This window comes from Gigantopelta aegis, chromosome 1 (genome assembly GCF_016097555.1).
Source record: "Gigantopelta aegis isolate Gae_Host chromosome 1, Gae_host_genome, whole genome shotgun sequence".
Taxonomy (NCBI): domain Eukaryota; kingdom Metazoa; phylum Mollusca; class Gastropoda; order Neomphalida; family Peltospiridae; genus Gigantopelta; species Gigantopelta aegis.
Window position 1 is genome coordinate 45,227,572 of NC_054699.1, and position 21,522 is coordinate 45,249,093.

Below are 21,522 nucleotides of genomic sequence, written 5' to 3' on the forward strand. Positions count from 1 at the left end.
AGGTAGGGTAATTGGAGGTTGGTGGTCTGGGGCTGGAAGAGTGAGCAAATGGATGGATTCTAGTGAGTAAATAATAGAAAAAGAAGCACACTTTTACATGTCACATCAAGTTCCCGTATACGAGTCCAAGTCTGCATAAACTATTTACCAGCTTTTGCAGGTTCTGATGAAATAAGTATTAATGTTGCTGAATAACATCTCAGCTCACTGTACACTATGGCTATTTGGTGTGTTGTGATACATTTGTCTATTTGGTGTGTTGTGATACATTTGTCTATTTGGTGTATTGTGATACTTGGTCTATTTGGTGTGTTGTGATACATTTGTCTATTTGGTGTATTGTGATACTTGGTCTATTTGGTGTATTGTGATACTTGGTCTATTTGGTGTATTGTGATACTTGGACTATTTACAGGTGAGACAGATACTTGGTTATTTGTGTATTCATACATTTGTCTATTTGGTGTGTTGTGATAGTCTGTCTATTTCACCTTGCGACTACTGGGTCTATTTGGTGAGTTGTGACACCTGAATTTGGTGTGTTGTGACAATTTGGTCTATCACCGTCAAGAAAGTAATAGCTCTGTCTACCTTGGTGTGTCTCGTTACTGGGTCTAGACAAGACACTGTAGCTTATCACAAAATCTACTATCAAAGTTCAAAAAGTAACAGCTCCATGTCACCTTGACGACCACTAGAGAACAAGGTGAGACCCGTTACACCTCCAACTTTAAATGATCACAAACGACTATCACCGTCAAGAAAGTAACAGCACTCACCTTGACGACTCTCATTACAGGTGAGACAGACACCTGAACTTTAAATTATCACAAACGACTATCACCGTCAAGAAAGTAACAGCTGTATCTCACCTTGACGACTCTCATTACAGGTGAGACAGACACTTGAACTTTAAATTATCACAAACGACTATCACCGTCAAGAAAGTAACAGCTTCATTTCACCTTGACGACTCTCATTACAGGTGAGACAGACACCTGAACTTTAAATGATCACAAACGACTATCACCGTCAAGAAAGTAACAGCTTCATCTCACCTTGACGACCTCATTACAGGTGAGACAGACACCTGAACTTTAAATTATCACAAACGACTATCACCGTCAAGAAAGTAACAGCTTCATCTCACCTTGACGACCTCGTTACAGGTGAGACAGACACTTAAACTTTAAATGATCACAAACGACTATCACCGTCAAGAAAGTAACAGCTTCATCTCACCTTGACGACCTCATTACAGGTGAGACAGACACCTGAACTTTAAATGATCACAAACGACTATCACCGTCAAGAAAGTAACAGCTTCATCTCACCTTGACGACCTCGTTACAGGTGAGACAGACACTTGAACTTTAAATTATCACAAACGACTATCACCGTCAAGAAAGTAACAGCTTCATCTCACCTTGACGACTCTCATTACAGGTGAGACAGACACCTGAACTTTAAATGATCACAAACGACTATCACCGTCAAGAAAGTAACAGCTTCATTTCACCTTGACGACTCTCATTACAGGTGAGACAGACACCTGAACTTTAAATGATCACAAACGACTATCACCGTCAAGAAAGTAACAGCTTCATCTCACCTTGACGACTCTCATTACAGGTGAGACAGACACCTGAACTTTAAATGATCACAAACGACTATCACCGTCAAGAAAGTAACAGCTTCATTTTTCATTCACACATTAAAATTAAGACGACATGGTAGTAATCGTTATCACCACACAGGTTAACAATTTTAGACTTTTTTTTGTACAAAATGAAACTACCAGAACTTTAAATGATCACAAACGACTATCACCGTCAAGAAAGTAACAGCTACCACAAAATGAAATTTAATAGGATCACAAAGGAAAGAACCGTCTTATTTAACTTGACTCATCTCACCTTTTCAACTCTCGTTACAGGTGAGACAGACACCTGAACTGCACTGATTACAGCTCTGTCACAAGTACCTGAGAGGCTGCATTAGAAAACTCTGTGAATGGGTTATCAGATATTTTTGCACAAAAATAAAATGAAATTGGTTACCATATTTTTTTGGCACAAAAGTAAATAAGTTATCAAATGGTTTTTTTTGGTACCAAATGAAATTAAATGGGTTACCAGATAGATCTGGTACAAATTTGATACAAATTTTAATTTCTCAGAGTCCTGTACATTCATTTAACAATAGAAACCAAAATCAGTCAACCGGTAGTAAGCATAAAGGGTTGACATCTCAGCAAAAGTCTATACAGACTGAGCCTGAGCTACCCGAGAAGAAATAATTTTTAGAATCTTGTTCTTGGTAATAGTTTTAATGCTTTCAAAATAACAGCTGAACTAAACATATTTCCAAAGAAATGTGAATAGGTACCCAAGAGAATGGAGAAAAAAACAGATACAAGTTGAATATAGAAAGCTGGCAACAGCTTAATTTGTGCTCTGTATAACACAAGTGTCTGCAATAAGTCAAACCAATAGTATCAAATACCAATAGTTGTTCCGTTTCAAAGTTAATAATATATGCATGCATATATAAATATATGAAACATGCACACATAGAATACAGGTTGATAGCACACTATACACTCATGCTTGTTCTGATTAAATCTCCCATCAGTAACTATGGGTATTGTTATACATGCTTGTCATCCAGCAATAATAAATCAACCAATATGATACAAACAACCAGAGGTAAGCCGACAGAACACACCATAAATAATTAATAAATTAATAATATTTTAACAAATAGTTCATACAACCAGGTGGAGGCTTTCAGAACACACCATAAATAATTAATAAATTAATAATATTTTCAAAAAACTAGTTCATACAATCAGTGGGAGGACTTCAGAACACACCAAAAATAATTAATAAATTAAAAATATTTTTTAAAAACCTGCTCATACAACCAGAGGTAGGTCTTCTTAACACACCATAAAATAATAAATACATTTTTAAAAACCTGCTCATACAACCAGAGGTAGGTCTTCTTAACACACCATAAAATAATAAATAAATTTTTAAAAATGAAAACCTATATGTAGTTCATACATATTTCAAGACTAATGCAGACGTGTGGCACTGCATTTATGAAGCCTGTTTTCCTTAACAATTCCACACAATTCAATGTCTCATCTACAAAATAAAATATTTTGGTGAACTGCATGTAATAAACTATAAACCACGTTTTACTGACCTAGGACTTATAGTTGGTTTATAAAATAGAAATAATTCAAATAAAGTTTGTAATTTTAAAATTCTACATGCATGCCACCGGCCATTTTGAATAGTACATTCTATACACCAGATTACAAAACATTCTTCATTAATTTGTGGGGGGTTTTGGGGTTGTTGTCGTTTGTTTGGGGGCTGTTTTTGTTTTTTTGGGGGGGTGAGTGGGTTTGGGGTTAAAGTTTTTTTTATAGTGATATATTTATTAAATATTTTACACATTTTATTCACCTTTAGTTTGCTTTTTTGAGAAGCCAAATTATATTTTAAACCTTTTAATGTAAGACATTCCAATATACAACATGACATCTAACAGACAAAAAAGTATGACCAAAGAGTGCAGCAAAGAACAAGGCACCCATACCCCATCAAGACATACATGCAAAAGAAAATAATGTTAGCATTCCATTAACTTCTACTGTAGACTGGAATCACCAGTTTTCAAGTAATACATGAGCTATTATTAAATAACGAGTGAAACCAAAGGAGTCCTTTAGATGGAATGCTCAACATACGATAATCACAGAGTGCATGCAGTGCAGTCACCTACGACATGATAAATGGCACACACTAAATGGCACACACTAAATGGCACACACTAAATGGCACACACAAGTTAATACTTGTAACTTTCATTCAACATATAGCAAAATAAAAAGACAGTTTTTATAACAACTGGATCGTGTCTAAATCAGACAAATATTAGGTCTCTGGCGTGATCCAGTTTAGACAGGATTCACTGTATATAAAAACTTTGGAGAATATAGTTTACAAATAGAATATATTTTGATAGAATATTTTTTGATAAATTTTAGCAAATTTCATCTAACATTTTTGTTACCGTGGTGACCAGAAACAACAAAAAAATACTTTAATAATTCATGTATTGGGTATCAGAATGTGTACAATATATTTAGTTTTTTGACAGATATTATTCAGTTGAACTTTCAACACAAGTGTGCTAATTCTGATGTGTACCATAACAGTATATTACTACAGAGGATACCACATATAACATTATGTGAAAATGCAGAAAGGGAGACAATCTATGAACAGAAAAGAGGCATAACAAAACTGCACACAACAGAAAATAAAATACGAAAAGTTAGCAACAACAGAAATACAAAATAAACAATACAAATATTTTTTATTTTGTTTATATCATTTATTCTTAAGAACCAATTCAAATTTAATATATGAAAATTAATTTTTTAATTAATAATTAAAAGTGAAATAAATAATAAGTACTAATTTGTAGGTTAGCATTGTTAATGCTGTTACAATTATGCTGTGCAACAAAAACAGTATTAAGTTTCAACATAATTATGACAATGATTGATTTAAAAAAACGACTACTGGTTGAAAAAGCTGTTACGTTTGTTTACTACCGACAGGTTAGGGTGTTATGGTGTAGGCTATACTTTCCTGGCTGTTTTCCACGTTTTACTTACAGGTAATCTCCACACCGATGTTGCCAGCTCCAGCACCGCGAGTCTGAACGTTGAAGACGGCGGTGCGATTGACTGGTACCAAGCTTAGACCATCACCACTGACTGTGACCAAACTCGAGTCAACGATTTCAAGAGTGTACGGTGAACCTGCAATTAAACAATTTAAAATTAAATAAAAATAAACAGTTATTACAAACTGATAACATTAGGGTCAAGTTGTTCAAATCATGAATTAGGTTAATATTTTTAAAATAATATTTTCAGTACAAATACAAAATAAATAATAAGTTTAAAAATTAAATAAAAATAAACAGTTATTACAAACTGATAAACATTAGGGTCTAGGTTATTTTTTTAAAAATTATATTTTCAGTACAAATACAAAATAAATAATAACAATTAAAAATTAAATTTAAAACATTCTTACAAATTGATAAACATTAGGGTCACATTGTTCAAAACATAAATTAGGTTAAAGTTTTTAAAATAATATTTTCAATACAAATACAAAATAAATAATAAGTTTAAATCTAAAATAAAATATCCAGTTATATTACAAACTGATAAACATTAGGGTCTAGTTGTTCAAATCATGAAATAGGTTAATATTTTTAAAATAATATTTTCAGTACAAATACAAAATAAATAATAACAGTTTAAAAATAAAATAAAAATAAACAATTGCAAACTAATAAACATTTGGGTCACATTGTTCAAAACAAATTATTTTAAATAATATTTTCAGTATAAATACAAAATAAATAATAAGTTTAAAAATTAAATAAAAATAAACAAATACAAATTAATAAACATTAGGGTCAAGTTGTCAAAGCATGAATTAAGATTAATTTTTTTCTCTTTAAGTATTTTCAGCATAAATACAAAATAAATAATAACAACTTGAATATTTCAGGTTGTTTTAATCAAGTTTCAACACATCTCTTTCATTTACAATTTACATTCATTTAATAAAGGTTTTTAACATTTCTCTCTACCATTGGTTAAGCCAAGTAAAATTTGTCATAAACAAATATCTGGACAACAGAGTGACTCAGTAGAGTTTTTGCCATTATCTGACTTACAAACAAACAGCAATCTTCAAAATCTGTGTTTTGTTAGGATTATATTATTTTTTCACTTAAACTACAGTACATATGTCTTACAACTATGACTCACGATTCAAACTTATATAAACCGAGATAAAGACATTCAATAATTCAAACAAAGCATAAAGCAGGGCTCGAATTTAGCGGCGGCCATGCGGCAAATTGCTGCAGTGTCCTAGTCATTTGCCTCAATGCCCTGAAAATTAGTTTGCATGTTACCGATTGGTCATCATACTCAAACACGATCAGTCTAAGTCAAATGGCCTTGCCCTGTAATTTGCTAAATTTGAGGCCTAATAATGTATTAAATGATTCACATTAATTGACACTTAATTATATTATACACATGGGCGGATCCAGGAAATATTTTTAGGGGGGGACCAAAAAAGAAGGGCACATTGACTCGTCAAAAGGGCACCTTACTACAAGTTTTGATATTTACAATTAATATGAATTCCTACAGTTCTACGTCATAATATACTAGCAATAATGAAGTAAATTGGCGTCACTCGCGTTAGAACCTCAATGGGGCCCCATTGAGACTCAATAACACAGACACATATCTGCAAGCTTGCGCATGTACACGAACATCTTGATTTCATTTATCTACAATATAATTATTGTTTACTTAAAAAAAAAAAAATTCTACAAACAAAAAGGGCACTTGGACATTTTGAGGGCACTTGAACAATTTTGGGGGGGGACGCGTCCCCCTGGTCCCCCCCCTTGGATCCGCCCATGATACATACATATACATTTCAAAAGACAAATTAGAAATCCACCTATCTTTAGGCAGACGCCATCTTAATATTCTTTCAAATAATCTATATAGTGGAAATTAACCTGTCTTAAGCAGGCAACTGTTTAAAGAGTCCACAAAATATAAAACTCAAATTAACATAAATCGTACATACTACACTGGGTATGAACTTCTTAGAGGGTTAGATGTGAAACAAGCAAAATAAACTAATCTAATAATAGATGTATCACACTCAAAAACTGATTTCAACACAAACGAGTATGACAAAATCACTAAGAAAAACTATTCATCTACATGCAATATTACAAACAAAATTGCCTACATTCAACTAAATGCATCACAAAATCACTCAGAAAATTGCCTACATTCAACTATAAAGGCATGACAAAATTACAAACAAAATTGTCTAGTCAACTAAATGCATCACAAAATCACTCAGAAAATTGCCTATATTTAACTAAATGCATCACAAAATCACTCAGAAAATTGCCTACATTCAACTAAATGCATCACAAAAATCACTCAGAAAATTGTCTACATTCAACTAAATACATCACAAAATCACAAAGAAAATGTAGGTCTATTCATTCATCTATATATATAATTTAATTTCCATTACATTTATTAAAATTTAACATCATCCCATTGGTCCAGCTGAGTTAAAGTTTATTTATTTTTCAACAAACATAAAAATGATGTCGTCAAGGAACGTGATATCAGATGACGTCACTTTATATTGGTAGTTTATCTTAATGAGCCTTATTGTTAAGAAACAAAAAATATTTCAAAATAAAATATGCACTTTTATTATTAGTAAGTATGTTTTAAATTTAATTATAAGGATTGTCTGTTATTTCTTTTACATTCATCTGAGTATAAAAAAACAAAACATCATCCATAAACATGTGTCAACTGCTTCGCCGATTCAGTTTGCAGATGATTTTTTTTTTTCATACCCAGATGAACATAAACAAAAAATATCAGACAATCTTTGAGCTATTTGTAGGTTACTAATCTTAAGTTCACGGCATTAAAATGGCAGACTGTTTTAAAACCCGTCTTGGTTCCAAAATGAAACATGCAATTATAAAATATATGGCTCTATACATTGTATACATTGTACATGCTTAAAATAGTGATCCTTGTAGAACAGTGCTTAATATTTGAATGTCTGTCAAATACTAAAATGACAATGACAAACAAGACTCCACTTCTACATTTGGAATTCTGTTTTTAATTTACTCCTAACATTTATGCCAAAAGGTCATTTTTTTATAAAAGTATAATTTTTGTCCCATCGAAAACAGTCTATTTATTGGAAATAATGTTAAAATGTATGAAAACTGGAGAGACAAAAAGCAGTATGTATACTGCACTTTGCCTAGCTAGCAATGACGACTAAATTACACAAGTTTGAATCGTCATTTTAGTTCTGAACTTATTAACAATAAACAGGGAGTTCCGGATGGTTCTAAAAAAAGAGAGAAAATTGCCTCCAAATATAACAATAGTTTTCTTTATGGAAGCTCCCGACTACTACAGAAAACAATACAGACTGCTTCTGACATTAATGTTGAGGGTAAACTTTTAACTGATATTATAGTCACTTGTATTAGTTTACAGAAAACAATACAGACTGCTTCTGACATTAATGTTGAGGGTAAACTTTTAACTGATATTATAGTCACTTGTATTAGTTTACAGAAAACAATACAGACTGCTTCTGACATTAATGTTGAGGGTAAACGTTTAACTGATGTTATAGTCACTTGTATTAGTTTACAGAAAACAATACAGACTGCTTCTGACATTAATGTTGAGGGTAAACTTTTAACTGATATTACAGTCACTTGTATTAGTTTACAGAAAACAATACAGACTGCTTCTGACATTAATGTTGAGGGTAAACTTTTAACTGATGTTATAGTCACTTGTATTAGTTTACAGAAAACAATACAGACTGCTTCTGACATTAATGTTGAGGGTAAACTTTTAACTGATGTTATAGTCACTTGTATTAGTTTACAGAAAACAATACAGACTGCTTCTGACATTAATGTTGAGGGTAATCTTTTAACTGATGTTATAGTCACTTGTATTAGTTTAGAGAAAACAATACAGACTGCTTCTGACATTAATGTTGAGGGTAAACTTTTAACTGATGTTATAGTCACTTGTATTAGTTGACATTGTAGAGCTACAAATAAAAACAAAGCCATTTTGAAAATAGTTTGAAGGACAATCTGAAATGAAAAGTAAACAGTTTAAATTCTGCGAGTGCTGTATTTAAGGGTGTCACGCTATACTGAACACCGATACATCACGATACTCTCGCTTGTGTATCGATTCATATTTTGATCATTTAGTTATTCCCAGATTAATTCTGTATTCATTTACCAACACCAGTTTGTACTGGTATGTACTTATTGACAAGTTATTTCTTCAACAACAAAGACAGTGGACAGAGAATATGTGCCGGCTTATATCAATATGTCTAAAACCGTGTTTACTGTTATCAGGTCATAGGTGTCGGAAATGAGAGGGCCAGGGGGCCACAGTATGAACTTGCATTTAATAAGTGCCCCCTTCCCACACACACACCCACCCCAGTTGCTGCCATCTTCCGACACCTATGCAGGTATATTTCTTCTTATTAAATCATTTCACCTAAGCTTCAGTTTCTTATTCTATGGGGAAAACATCGTGAATCAGGTATTGCGATACATATTGTATCAGTGACTATGAATCGTGATACATATTGTATTGTCAGGTAGATGCATCGTGACACCCCTAGCTGTATTTAAGTAACTAAAGGTGTGCTCGTTTGGACAATTTCATTTGTAACTGATCTCCAACTACCACCAACCTCATGACTAGGCACTGGGGAAAAAGTGTTAGTGAGTTTGATCAATCTTATAACTAACTGAACCTCAAGTGAATGCTCTACAGGCCTACAGCCCACCCTGCTATATTAATATAAATATAATGACAGTTACTAGTTAATGAAAAGTAAAAATAATAATACGTAGACATATACGGAGTGTTCTCCAATGTTTCTGAAAGCAACATGGCATAAATCTGTCTGCTGCCAGTAAGTTGGGGTGGAAATCCTTGATGGGCCTCCTTAAGGACATTTTTGAACATAGCACCACATCTGATTAGTTTTCTGATCATTCACATTTCTGGAATAACCAAACGAGCACATCCTACGTGTTTTAGTAAAATATCTTTTGTGAAAGCAAGCCTACAGAAGATCTGTCTATATTTTAACTACGACTTAGCCCTTAGTATCATCAGTATCATCAGTATCATGGGGTATCAGTCATATCTCACTATACATCGACCATGTCAAATGTGAGGTATCAGTCATATCTCACTGTACATCAATCATATCAAGTGTAAGGTATCAGTCATATCTCACTGTACATCAACCAAGTCAAGTGTGGGGTATCAGTCATATCTCACTGGATATATAAACCAAGACATGTGTGAGGTACGAGTCATCCCTCTGTATATAACCATGTCACTGGGTATTAGTCATATATCACCAACTAAGTCGAGTGTGGGGTATCAGTCATTTCTCACTGGCTATATAATCTAAGTCGAGTGTGGGGTATTAGTCATATCCCACTGGCTATATAAATTAAACTGAGAGTATCAGTCGCTATATAAACTAAGTCGAGTGGAGTATCAGTCATATCCCACTGGCTATATAAACTAAGTCGAGTGAAGTATCGTAATATATCATTGGTGTCGAGTGGGGTATCAGTCATATCTCACTGGCTATATAAACTAAGTCGAGTGTGGGGTATCAGTCATATCCCACTGGCTATATAAACCAAGTCGAGTGTGGGGTATCAGTCATATCCCACTGGCTATATAAACTAAGTCGAGTGTGGGGTATCAGTCATATCCCACTGGCTATATAATCCAAGTCGAGTGTGGAGTATCAGTCATATCTCACTGGCTATATAAACTAAGTCGAGTGTGAGTATCAGTAATCTTTCCCTAAGTCGAGTGAGGCTATATTGGCTATATAAACTAAGTTGAGTGCAGGGTATAAAAATCCACCTGTACATCCAGCGTATCCTAACAAAAGCCAGAGCTAGCTATTCTCGTGTGATTTTCTGAACTCCCCCCGATGCTACGTGATCTGTGATGCTTGGGTCGGTATTTTTACCCGAGTCCTCTTCATCGGGCTCAGTAATAATTGGGTGGTGGTTTTCACGCACTGCTAGCGAGGTCTCAGTGACAAGAGCATCACTCTCACCAGAGGCAGCCAATTCCCCTGATGTGGACTCGATTATCGCACTCAAACATTTCTCTTCTCTCTTGTATGCGGCCGATTTTACAACGGTGGCTGTGATTTGTGAATTAACAATGGTGGACGAGGTCACAGACTGTTCGGAGTACTGAACAGCTATCAGTGAGTGGAAGTGAATGCTCTGATCATCCTTGGTGTTTAAACTAAGGGCTGGATCATTTTCACTAACAACTAAAGCCTTACTTGATTCATCAACAATGTCAACCGACCAATCTAACCCTGGTTGAAAAGATTAAAATAGGCATGCAGTAATACAACATCCACTGGTGCAAATAAAATATATAAAAAAAGACCAACAAGATCAAAACATGCAATACAGGAATTTCTACTGGAATGTGGACTTTTTCCAAGTTTACGATAATCAAAGTAACCACGTTATAATGTAACTACATGTAGAACTTTAAAGTAATTCATATATCAAAACATGCAATACAGGAATTTCTACTGGAATGTGGACTTTTTCCAAGTTTAAGATAATCAAAGTAACCACGTTATAATGTAACTATATGTATAACTTTAAATTTATGCATATTTTAAAACAAATTGATCTTATTTCAAAGACTATATTTCTGTAAAAGTTTACAGCATTTTGATTATCTCAAACTTGAAAACTCCATACTCCACTGCAGGGCTTTACATCACACTAATCTGGACACATCCGGTTTTTGCTTGTCTTGCCGAAATGTTGTACATTTGTAGATATTCAGAAATGCATTTCAAGTTATTGTAATCTAATTAAAGCTCAACATGTCAGTGGTTTTGAGGTCAAATGTTTTGAGGTCAGAATGTTTCTAAATACAGTGGACTCTGTCAAAACCGGACTCACTTCATACCGTTGAAATAGTCCGGTTTACATTGAGGACCGGTTTAAACAGAGTTCATCCAGAGTTATGGTTCTTCAATGATCGCTCCGCCATTATAAATGAAATAAGACAACACAAAATATACGAGCGACTTGCACACATTTATACATGCATTAATTTGACAAGTATAACTCACCGAATTCGTAAGAGTGAAATCAGTTAGGTATCAACACACACACTAATATTAATCCGATTGATCTAACGGCCTACCGCAATTAGAGTAAACTTCACATGAGTGCGATTACATTTTGTATTTGATCTTGTGCTGGCGTCCTGATTACTTGGCAACTGACAATCATTGTTCACTATAAGCAGCCCGTCAGTCAGTTAAATCCCAATCCAGTGTAGACAAGAGGTAATTAATACATGAATGGTTCTTTCGTTCTTGATTTTTGATCAGGAGTCTTGAGTAGACAGAATTCGGATCAGGCAGAGATTTATACCTCAGAGATAAACGGTAGCTGGACGGGGCTTTAGAAATGGACCGGTCTACGCAGAGATCCGGATTACACAGAATCCGGTTTAGACAAGAGTCCACTGTACTTAATTTGGGTGTTTTAATTTTGGGCATGCATATTTTGGATCGGTTTACGCAGATATCCGGATTACACAGAATCCGGTTTAGACAGAGTCCACTGTACTTAATTTGGGTGTGATTATTTTAGGCATACATATTTTGGGCCGGTTTACGCAGAGATCTGGATTACACAGAATCCGGTTTAGACAAGAGTCCACTGTACTTAATTTGGGTGTGATTATTTTGGGCATACATATTTTGGGCCGGTTTACGCAGAGATCCGGATTACACAGAATCCAGTTTAGACAAGAGTCCACTGTACTTAATCTGGGTGTGATTGTTTTGGGCATACATATTTTGGGCTGGTTTACGCAGAGATCCGGATTACATAGAATCCGGTTTAGACAAGAGTCCACTGTACTTAATTTGGGTGTGATTATTTTAGGCATACATATTTTGGGCTGGTTTACGCAGAGGTTTACGCAGAGATACCGGCATACATATTTTACACAGATCTGGATCCAGAATCCAGTTTAGACAGAGTCCACTGTACTTAATCTGGGTGTGATTGTTTTGGGCATACATATTTTGGGCTGGTTTACGCAGAGATCTGGATCACACAGAATCCAGTTTAGACAAGAGTCCACTGTACTTAATCTGGGTGTGATTGTTTTGGGCATACATATTTTGGGCCGGTTTACGCAGAGATCCTACACAGGTTTAGACAGAGTCCACTGTACATCTGGGTGTGATTGTTTTGGGCATACATATTTTGGGCTGGTTTACGCAGAGATCCGGATTACACAGAATCCGGTTTAGACAAGAGTCCACTGTACTTATATTTGGGTGTGAATCCAGTTTAGACAGAGTCCACTGTACTTAATTTTAGGCATACATATTTTGGGCTGGTTTACGCAGAGATCCGGATTCCATAGACAAGAATCCGATTGTTTTGGGACGCAAGAGTCCAGAATCCAGTTTAGACAGAGTCCACTGTACTTAATTTGGGTGTGATAATTTTGGGCATACATATTTTGGGCTGGTTTACGCAGAGATCCGGATTACACAGAATCCAGTTTAGACAGAGTCCACTGTACTTAATCTGGGTGTGATTGTTTTGGGCATACATATTTTGGGCTGGTTTACGCAGAGATCTGGATTACACAGAATCCAGTTTAGACAGAGTCCACTGTACTTAATCTGGGTGTGATTGTTTTGGGCATACATATTTTGGACCGGTTTACGCAGAGATCCGGATTACACAGAATCCAGTTTAGACAAGAGTCCACTGTACTTAATCTGGGTGTGATTGTTTTGGGCATACATATTTTGGGCTCAACTTGTCCTGCCTTGACTTAGGTGAAATATAAAGCCTTGCAATTGTTATATTTGCACCCTGTTACTTCATATGTTGGCGTGCCATATATCAGAGCTAAGCATATTCATCTCATGCAACATATATGTTGTATAAATCTCATGCAGAGGTTGCAGGGTACATAACAACTAAAATTACTGTGAAACTAAATTAATATGTACTTGAAGCCATTATTAGTGTATAACAGAGTGAGAAGCAAATATTGGGCAAAACAACTAAAACAAATTCTCTGCAAGGTGTAAAATAAAATTGTTTCCTGAAACCTGACCATACCTAGAAACAAGGGGCAATTCTAAAAAACAAAACAAACAAAAACATTTTTTTTTAATTTTTTTTAATTAACCTACAGTAGTAAAACCTTTTTTAAAAAGCCAACCAACCCTACCTATTTGTGTTTAGCATGTTCCCAAAAACTCACAATAGTTTTTAGGCTTACCATCAAAACTATGATTGGAATTCCATCATCACTTCATCAATCAAACCACGGATGTATGACAGATGGAAATACACTCATGATGGAAGTTTGGTATATGCAGATTCCGATGCTTGTTTCAATGTGTAAGTGCACAAAGACTAATTATAACTGTCTTCATTGCTCACCCTGCCCATAACCAAATTAACCAACTGCTAATTTGTATACCACATGTAGTATTTTGGCTGATACAATGTTATTTAAATTGGCCAGTGTTTAATCATTTTCAAGGAAATATTCAGCATATCAGAAAATTGGCCAAGACAAAATTATTTCCAGAGCCCTGTGAAATAATCATTACCTCCAAATAATTATTCAATGAACATCTCTTCGAAAATATGGGCCAGATATACAAGAAAACAAAGAAGCAGAAACTGGGGAGAGGGAAAAAGCTTTGAGGTTATTTAAAAGAAATAAATGTTGATGCTACTGCAGTCCTTGGTTTTTGAAAATTATAGGCGAGTGGAAAATCGCACACTTCAATATGCTAAGGAGAGTGAAAAATCACTCTAAAATAAATAAAATAGGCAGCTTAGCTCCGATTGGATTTTGACTGGTACGTCTACAAAACTGTCTATTAAACCAGTATTTCCCGATTTGTTCAAGACAGAGAAATACCAGTTTAACGACTGCATGGAAGCCACTGCCATGTTTTAAATTTTTATTGTTTTAATAAAAGGACCTTCCTATCAGCTAAATGAGCTATGAAAACTTGATTTTTGTAAACAGTGGAAATAAATATACCCATCTATTTTACGTGCACCGTTTGTTGAGTGTAACGTGCACTGTTTTTCACACTTGTCAAACTGAAATTACGTACGCTGTATGAGCGCGATCGCACCCGCGCACCGTAAAAGGCAAGGTCTGTACTGCCACTTTATTATTGTACTTCTCATTTACCTTTGATAATGACTTCAGAAAGGTGCTTATTACATGGTGCACATTATATCAGTACAATGTCCATATGAAGAATTCATTTTCAAAACACAATATATGCCAATTTCCTAATTAGCATTGAATAATTAATCAACAGTCAACAATATGACAATAAGGTTTCCATGAAAATGTAATCTAACCCATTGAACAAGATGATAAAATTGTACTTTTTATGATGTACAGTATGTTACGTTGTAGCAAAACCACATTTTTATGATGTACAGTATGTTACGTGGTAGCAAAACCACATTTTTATGATGTACAGTATGTTACGTGGTAGCAAAACCACATTTTTATGATGTACAGTATGTTACGTGGTAGCAAAACCACATTTTTATGAGGTACAGTATGTTATGTTGTAGCAAAACCACATTTTTATGATGTACAGTATTTTACGTGGTAGCAAAACCACATTTTTATGAGGTACAGTATGTTACGTTGTAGCAAAACCACATTTTTATGATGTACAGTATGTTACGTTGTAGCAAAACCACATTTTTATGATGTACAGTATGTTACGTTGTAGCAAAACCACATTTTTATGAGGTACAGTATGTTACGTTGTAGCAAAACCACATTTTTATGATGTACAGTATGTTACGTGGTAGCAAAACCACATTTTTATGAGGTACAGTATGTTACGTGGTAGCAAAACCACATTTTTATGATGTACAGTATGTTACGTGGTAGCAAAACCACATTTTTATGAGGTACAGTATGTTACGTTGTAGCAAAACCACATTTTTCGTAAAATGTCATAAATGGATATACAGTTAAACCTCTCAAGACCGGACCCTCTGTAAAGCAGAATTCACTCAAATCCGGACTTTTACAGAGTCCCTTTTAAAAACCAGTACAGAATGTAACCTCTCAAGACCAGACCCTATGTAAACTGGAATTCCCTCAAAACCGGACGTTTTACAGAATCCCTTTTTAAAAACCAGGACAGAACTTAACCTCTCAAGACCAGACCCTCTGTAAAGCAGAATTCACTCAAATCCGGATGTTTTACAGAGTCCCTTTTTAAAAATCAGTACAGAATGTAACCTCCTTAAACCGGATCCCTCTTAAAACCAGACAATTGTCTTGGTCCCAAGGGTATCCAGTTTAGAGGGGTTTCACTGTATAGCATATCTGAAATGAACTCTTCATATATGTAAATAATATCGTGAATACAACATTAAACAATTAAACATAACATGTACATAGTTATAACACTTCTAGCTAGTTACACTGATTGCCTGTGTGTTGGGGTCATGTGACAAATGCAGTCTTAACTTGGACAAACCAAACTGTGAAAACGTTAACATTAAAGTTTGTTTCTGATGCTAGCTAGCAACTGGTTGTTAAGGTCATGACCCAAGATGTCTGTGACATCATCATCTTTCAACCTAATATTCAGTTGTTTTGTTCAGTGTTTGTTCATGGAGCTGTATTAATTAATTACTTTTTCAGAAACAGAATAACACACTTGTGCCCATTTGGAGATAATTTTATCTTACAACTAATGGTTTAACCAAACCAGCAAAGGAGAAAGAGTAAAGTTATAGTCATGTGACCAGAACAAGAAGGAGGATTAATTGGAAGAATTTTATGCCATCCCATTGGCTGTTGGTGATGTTCAGACCAGACTATTATCCTTAGGGAGTATGCATTTGTTTGAGGTCAGGTGAAGTAGAACATTAAATATCTAACTTGCTTTCGCTCATTAGATACTGTGATAACTACTCATTGCAAGCTAAACCATTTTCAACAGGTACTTGTGTCTTATTCTCTATTGTTGGTTTAAATAATATTTACTGGCGTTTCGAACAATTAGAGGTTTGGGGTATCTCCATTGGTCTTTCACACACTGTACCAACAACACTGAACTCAACGATTTTATCAAACCAACCATGGTTGCTGGTTGATTTTACTGTTGAGTCCCGTACTGTACAATGTCATATACTGTACCAACACTGAACTCAATGATTTCATCAAACCAACCATGGTTGCTGGTTGATGTCCCGTACTGTACAATGTAAAATACTGTACCAACACTGAACTCAATGATTTCATCAAACCAACCATGGTTGCTGGTTGATGTCCCGTATTGTACAATGTAAAATACTGTACCAACAATGAACTCAATGATTTCATCAAACCAACCATGGTTGCTGGTTGATGTCCCATACTGTACAATGTCAAATACTGTACCAACACTGAACTCAATGATTTCATCAAACCAACCATGGTTGCTGGTTGATTTTACTGTTGAGTCCCATACTGTACAATGTCATATACTGTACCAACACTGACCTCAATGATTTCATCAAACCAACCATGGTTGCTGGTTGATGTCCTGTACTGTACAATGTAAAATACTGTACCAACACTGAACTCAACGATTTTATAAAACCAACCATGGTTGCCGGTTGATTTTACTGTTGAGTCCTGTACTGTACATATAAAGTCAGCCTCTTGCTTTAAAACAAAATGAAAACAGTGTATCACTGTAACAGGAGATGTCACAACACATTTTTACACGAAGACATTCACATATGAAAGATTAACTCATCTTGACACCTACCTCTGACCTCTACATCGTTGTAATAGACATCAATTTTGTACATCCCTGCTCCCTGGGGTGTGAAGTCCACTTTGTGATGTCCGGCGCCCTCTGACGTTGTGTAACACGGGATGTTCATCCCATCGTGCGTGACGGCCACTCGGAGATCCCCGACACCGGCCTGTGAGCTGTCAACTGTTAATACAACAACACTCACCGTGAATAACACTGTTACCACTTGTTGCTTATAATAGAAATAACAGATATAATAGCTTTCCCCTTAATTTTTATGACTGCAGGATAAATATAACTATGGTGGTTAATGAAATTCCACTCAGCAAAACTCATAGAATTTCCTATTCTTACCTTCCCAACTAGGATAAAGCCAATATCCTACGACATTAACTAGTTATTCTCTATATCTCTGTAACTTGTGTCAGTGACATGAATGTCAGTATGGATGTAAACTAATGACTGTATTGAAGGACTGTCTGTTATTTTTTTAAACTTTCATTGGGGTATGAACAAACAAAATCTATTAAACCATTTTCACATAAGTTTGCGTATGATTTTTTTGTTTCATCCCCAGATAACAGACAATACTTATGATTCAAGTTGAATCATACTTCCTAATAACAACACTAAAATTTAATATTTCATTTTGAATTATTTTGTGGTTCTTAACCTTCTGACTACTGCAGGCGAGATATCTCGCCAAATGTCATGTCAGTCGACATACTGTACACTATATACAGTGCATTCCTCAATTCATATTTCCCGCTGTTTTGCACATGACACTAACCGGAAGCAATTTAGTAACAGGAAATGGAAGACAAGTCAGCTTCCTGTTTATTTAGATTTTGATTTTCAATGGATTATACTTTGGAATTTTGAGTTGAAAAATTGGTTTTCGGCAAGTATTTTCGCTTGACAACAATTACTTACCGTTAAAGTTAAGAGCGCGTCCCACAGATCCACCTTCAAGTCCGTACACACGTACAGCGTTCGGATCAAACGCGTTCACAGTGAACGGACTGCCGTTGATGTGGTCTCCATCATAGTGAACAGAAATCAGGTATTCTCCTGAAATCAACACAAAATGTTTCTTACAATATTTATAATTTCTATATTTCAAAAAGAAACACAGACAATGTTTATATACAGTATACTACATACTTATACATGATATCATTTATCTTATAATGATAAAGTTTGTTTTATTTAACGACACCACTAGAGCACATTGATTTAGTGATCATTGGCTATTGGATGTCAAACATTTGGTAATTTTGACATATAGTCTTAGAGAGGAAAAGTGTTTGTTTTTGTTTAATGACACCACTAGAACACATTGATTTATTAATCATCAGCTATTGGATGTCAAACATTTGATAATTTTGACATATAGTCTTAGAGTGGAAACAAGGGATCTTTTAAATGCACCATCTCACATACAGGATAGCACATACCACAATCTTTGATATACCAGTCGTGGTGAACTGGCTGAAATGAAAAATAGCCCAATGGGCCCAAGACCGACCGTGCATCAAGCAAGCTCTTTACCACTGGACTACTTCCCGCCCCATTTATCTTACGAGTTGCTTCAAAACGTATCTAACGAGCTAATGCAGAATGAATACCTTCTTAAAGGAGCTGTCAGATAAATGGTATCTGACAGACACAAATGTAGTTCAAATTCAAATTCAACATATTGTATTTGTTCTAGGGTTGACCAGCCCGTAATAATGAGTGACACATTACATGTATTATAACATAAAATATAACACAGGCCTATGAGAATTCAGCTAACCCATTTAGTTTTTACGTAACCCGTCATGATCATGTAAATGATACCATAAATTCAATGTGCAAACGAAAAATGCGTTACTCAAAACTATACTTACGCGAGCGACGCACAAACAATACTATAGTTCTCTCAATTTTCAGGTGCTTGTAACATATGTATTTTATGTTATATAGATGTAAACAGGGCTCACCCGTACATCGCCATATTAGCCAATTGCTATGTTTTGCATAAAATGGCTAAACAATTTAGACTTTGGCTGATAAAATATTCCTTAAATTAGTCACATTTTAATGATTTTCACGGAAATAACTCTACATTTCTGGAAATTGGTTAAAAAAAAAATGGTTCCAGTGTGAGCCCTGATAATGTAATTGTGAGTGACCAATATTAGAATCGGTGGTGTCGTGGTTACACCATCGGGCACAAAGCTGGTAGGTACAGGGTTCGCAGCCTGGTACCGGCTACCACCCATGGGCCTAATTCACAAAGATCTCTTAGGCTCTGCTAGACAACAAAGCATCCTCTTTGTAAGTGTTTTAATACTGCAATGCGAGATCGCAAAGTTGCGAGAGTTTAGTGAATTAGGCCCTAAAGCGTTTTAAGACCACTACATCCTATGCTCTCTCAATAACCACTAACAACTAACGACTAACCCACTTAGACAGACAGCCCAGATAACTGAGGTGTGTGCCCAGGACAGCTTGCTTGACCATTAATTGGATATAAGCACGAAAATAAGTTGAAATGAAATGAAAGGATCATGTGAGCTAAACCGACGACAAAATGCCAGCCGTGAGTTCCCACACCGACTTACCGACTTCAGCTGGTGTGAAGTTGGCTGTGTAGACGCCCTGTCTGTACGTCACTGGCAGATTCATGGACCGACCGCCGGGTGCTCGACTCTCCACCCTCACGTCACCCTGTCCAGCGGCTGAGGTGTCCACCTGAGAGAGAAAGAGAAATGATATAGACATCATGCAATGTAGGCATTGTCAGAGGAGACGAGAAAGAAGGAAGCTTCAGTCACGAGACCCTGTCCACATACACATACAGAGAGAGAGAGAGAGAGAGAGAGAGAGAGAGAGAGAGAGAGAGAGAGAGAGAGAGAGAGAGAGAGAGAGAGAGAGAGAGAGAGAGAGAGAGAGAGAGAGAGAGAGAGAGAGAGAGAGTGAGAGAGAGACAGACAGACAGACAGACAGAGAGACAGAGAGAGAGAGAGAGAGATAGTATTATAGACATCAATCAATGCAGGCATTGTCAGAGGAAGCTTCATTCATATGACCGCAACAGGTAGCAGAGGACTCGTCAGAAGATATGAGCCATCCCATTTGCTGTTAGGATGTTCAGACCAGACTACTATCCTAGGGGAATATGCCTTTTGTTTGAGGTCAGGTTGAGTAGAAAAGAAATGAGATAATTCACACATTAAATTTCACACAATGTAGCATAGCATTCATTAGTCAGGGGGCTGGATGTAGCCCAGTGTTAAATCACCTGCATAATGTGCGGTCCGTCTAACATAGATCTCTGTTGGTGGACATTGGGCTATTTTTCGTTCCAACCAGTACTTCACGACTGGTATATCAAAGGCCATGGTATGTGCTATCCTGTCTCTGGGGTGATATATATAAAAGATCCCCACTCTGCCTACTTTTCATGTTTACAGTTATATATTTATATGGGTTCAATAGATATAGTCCCCTATGTTTGATACCAGTCTGGGCTCAATAGATATAGCCCCTTATGTTTGCTACTGCTCTGGGCTCAATAGATATAGCCCCCTATGTTTCATACCTCTCTGGGCTCAATAGACATAGCCCCCTATGTTTCATACCTCTCTGGGCTCAATAGACATAGCTCCCTATGTTAGATTCACCTCTGGACTCAGTAGATATAGCCCCCTGTGTTTGATACCTCACTGGGTTCAGTAGATATAGCCCCCTATGTTTGATACCTCTCTGGGCTCAGTAGATATAGCCCCCTATGTTTCATACCTCTCTGGGCTCAATAGATATAGCCCCCTATGTTTGATACCTCACTGGGCTCAGTAGATATAGCCCCCTATGTTTGATACCTCACTGGGCTCAGTAGATATAGCCCCCTATGTTTGATACC

The 21,522-nt window shown here is 35.8% G+C and overlaps 1 protein-coding gene across 2 annotated transcripts in view; it reads right to left on the reverse strand.

Moving 5' to 3' along the window:
- LOC121375756 (filamin-C-like) overlaps positions 1-21,522 on the reverse strand; it is a 193,102-nt gene that overhangs the window by 130,098 nt on the left and 41,482 nt on the right. For both annotated transcript variants that reach the window (XM_041503373.1, XM_041503381.1), the window contains exons 9-12: positions 20,222-20,351; positions 18,546-18,683; positions 17,622-17,795; positions 4,700-4,846 (exon numbers count right to left, since the gene is read on the reverse strand). In XM_041503373.1, the coding sequence (XP_041359307.1) occupies positions 4,700-4,846; positions 17,622-17,795; positions 18,546-18,683; positions 20,222-20,351 (589 nt within the window). The remainder of the gene's footprint in view (positions 1-4,699; positions 4,847-17,621; positions 17,796-18,545; positions 18,684-20,221; positions 20,352-21,522) is intronic.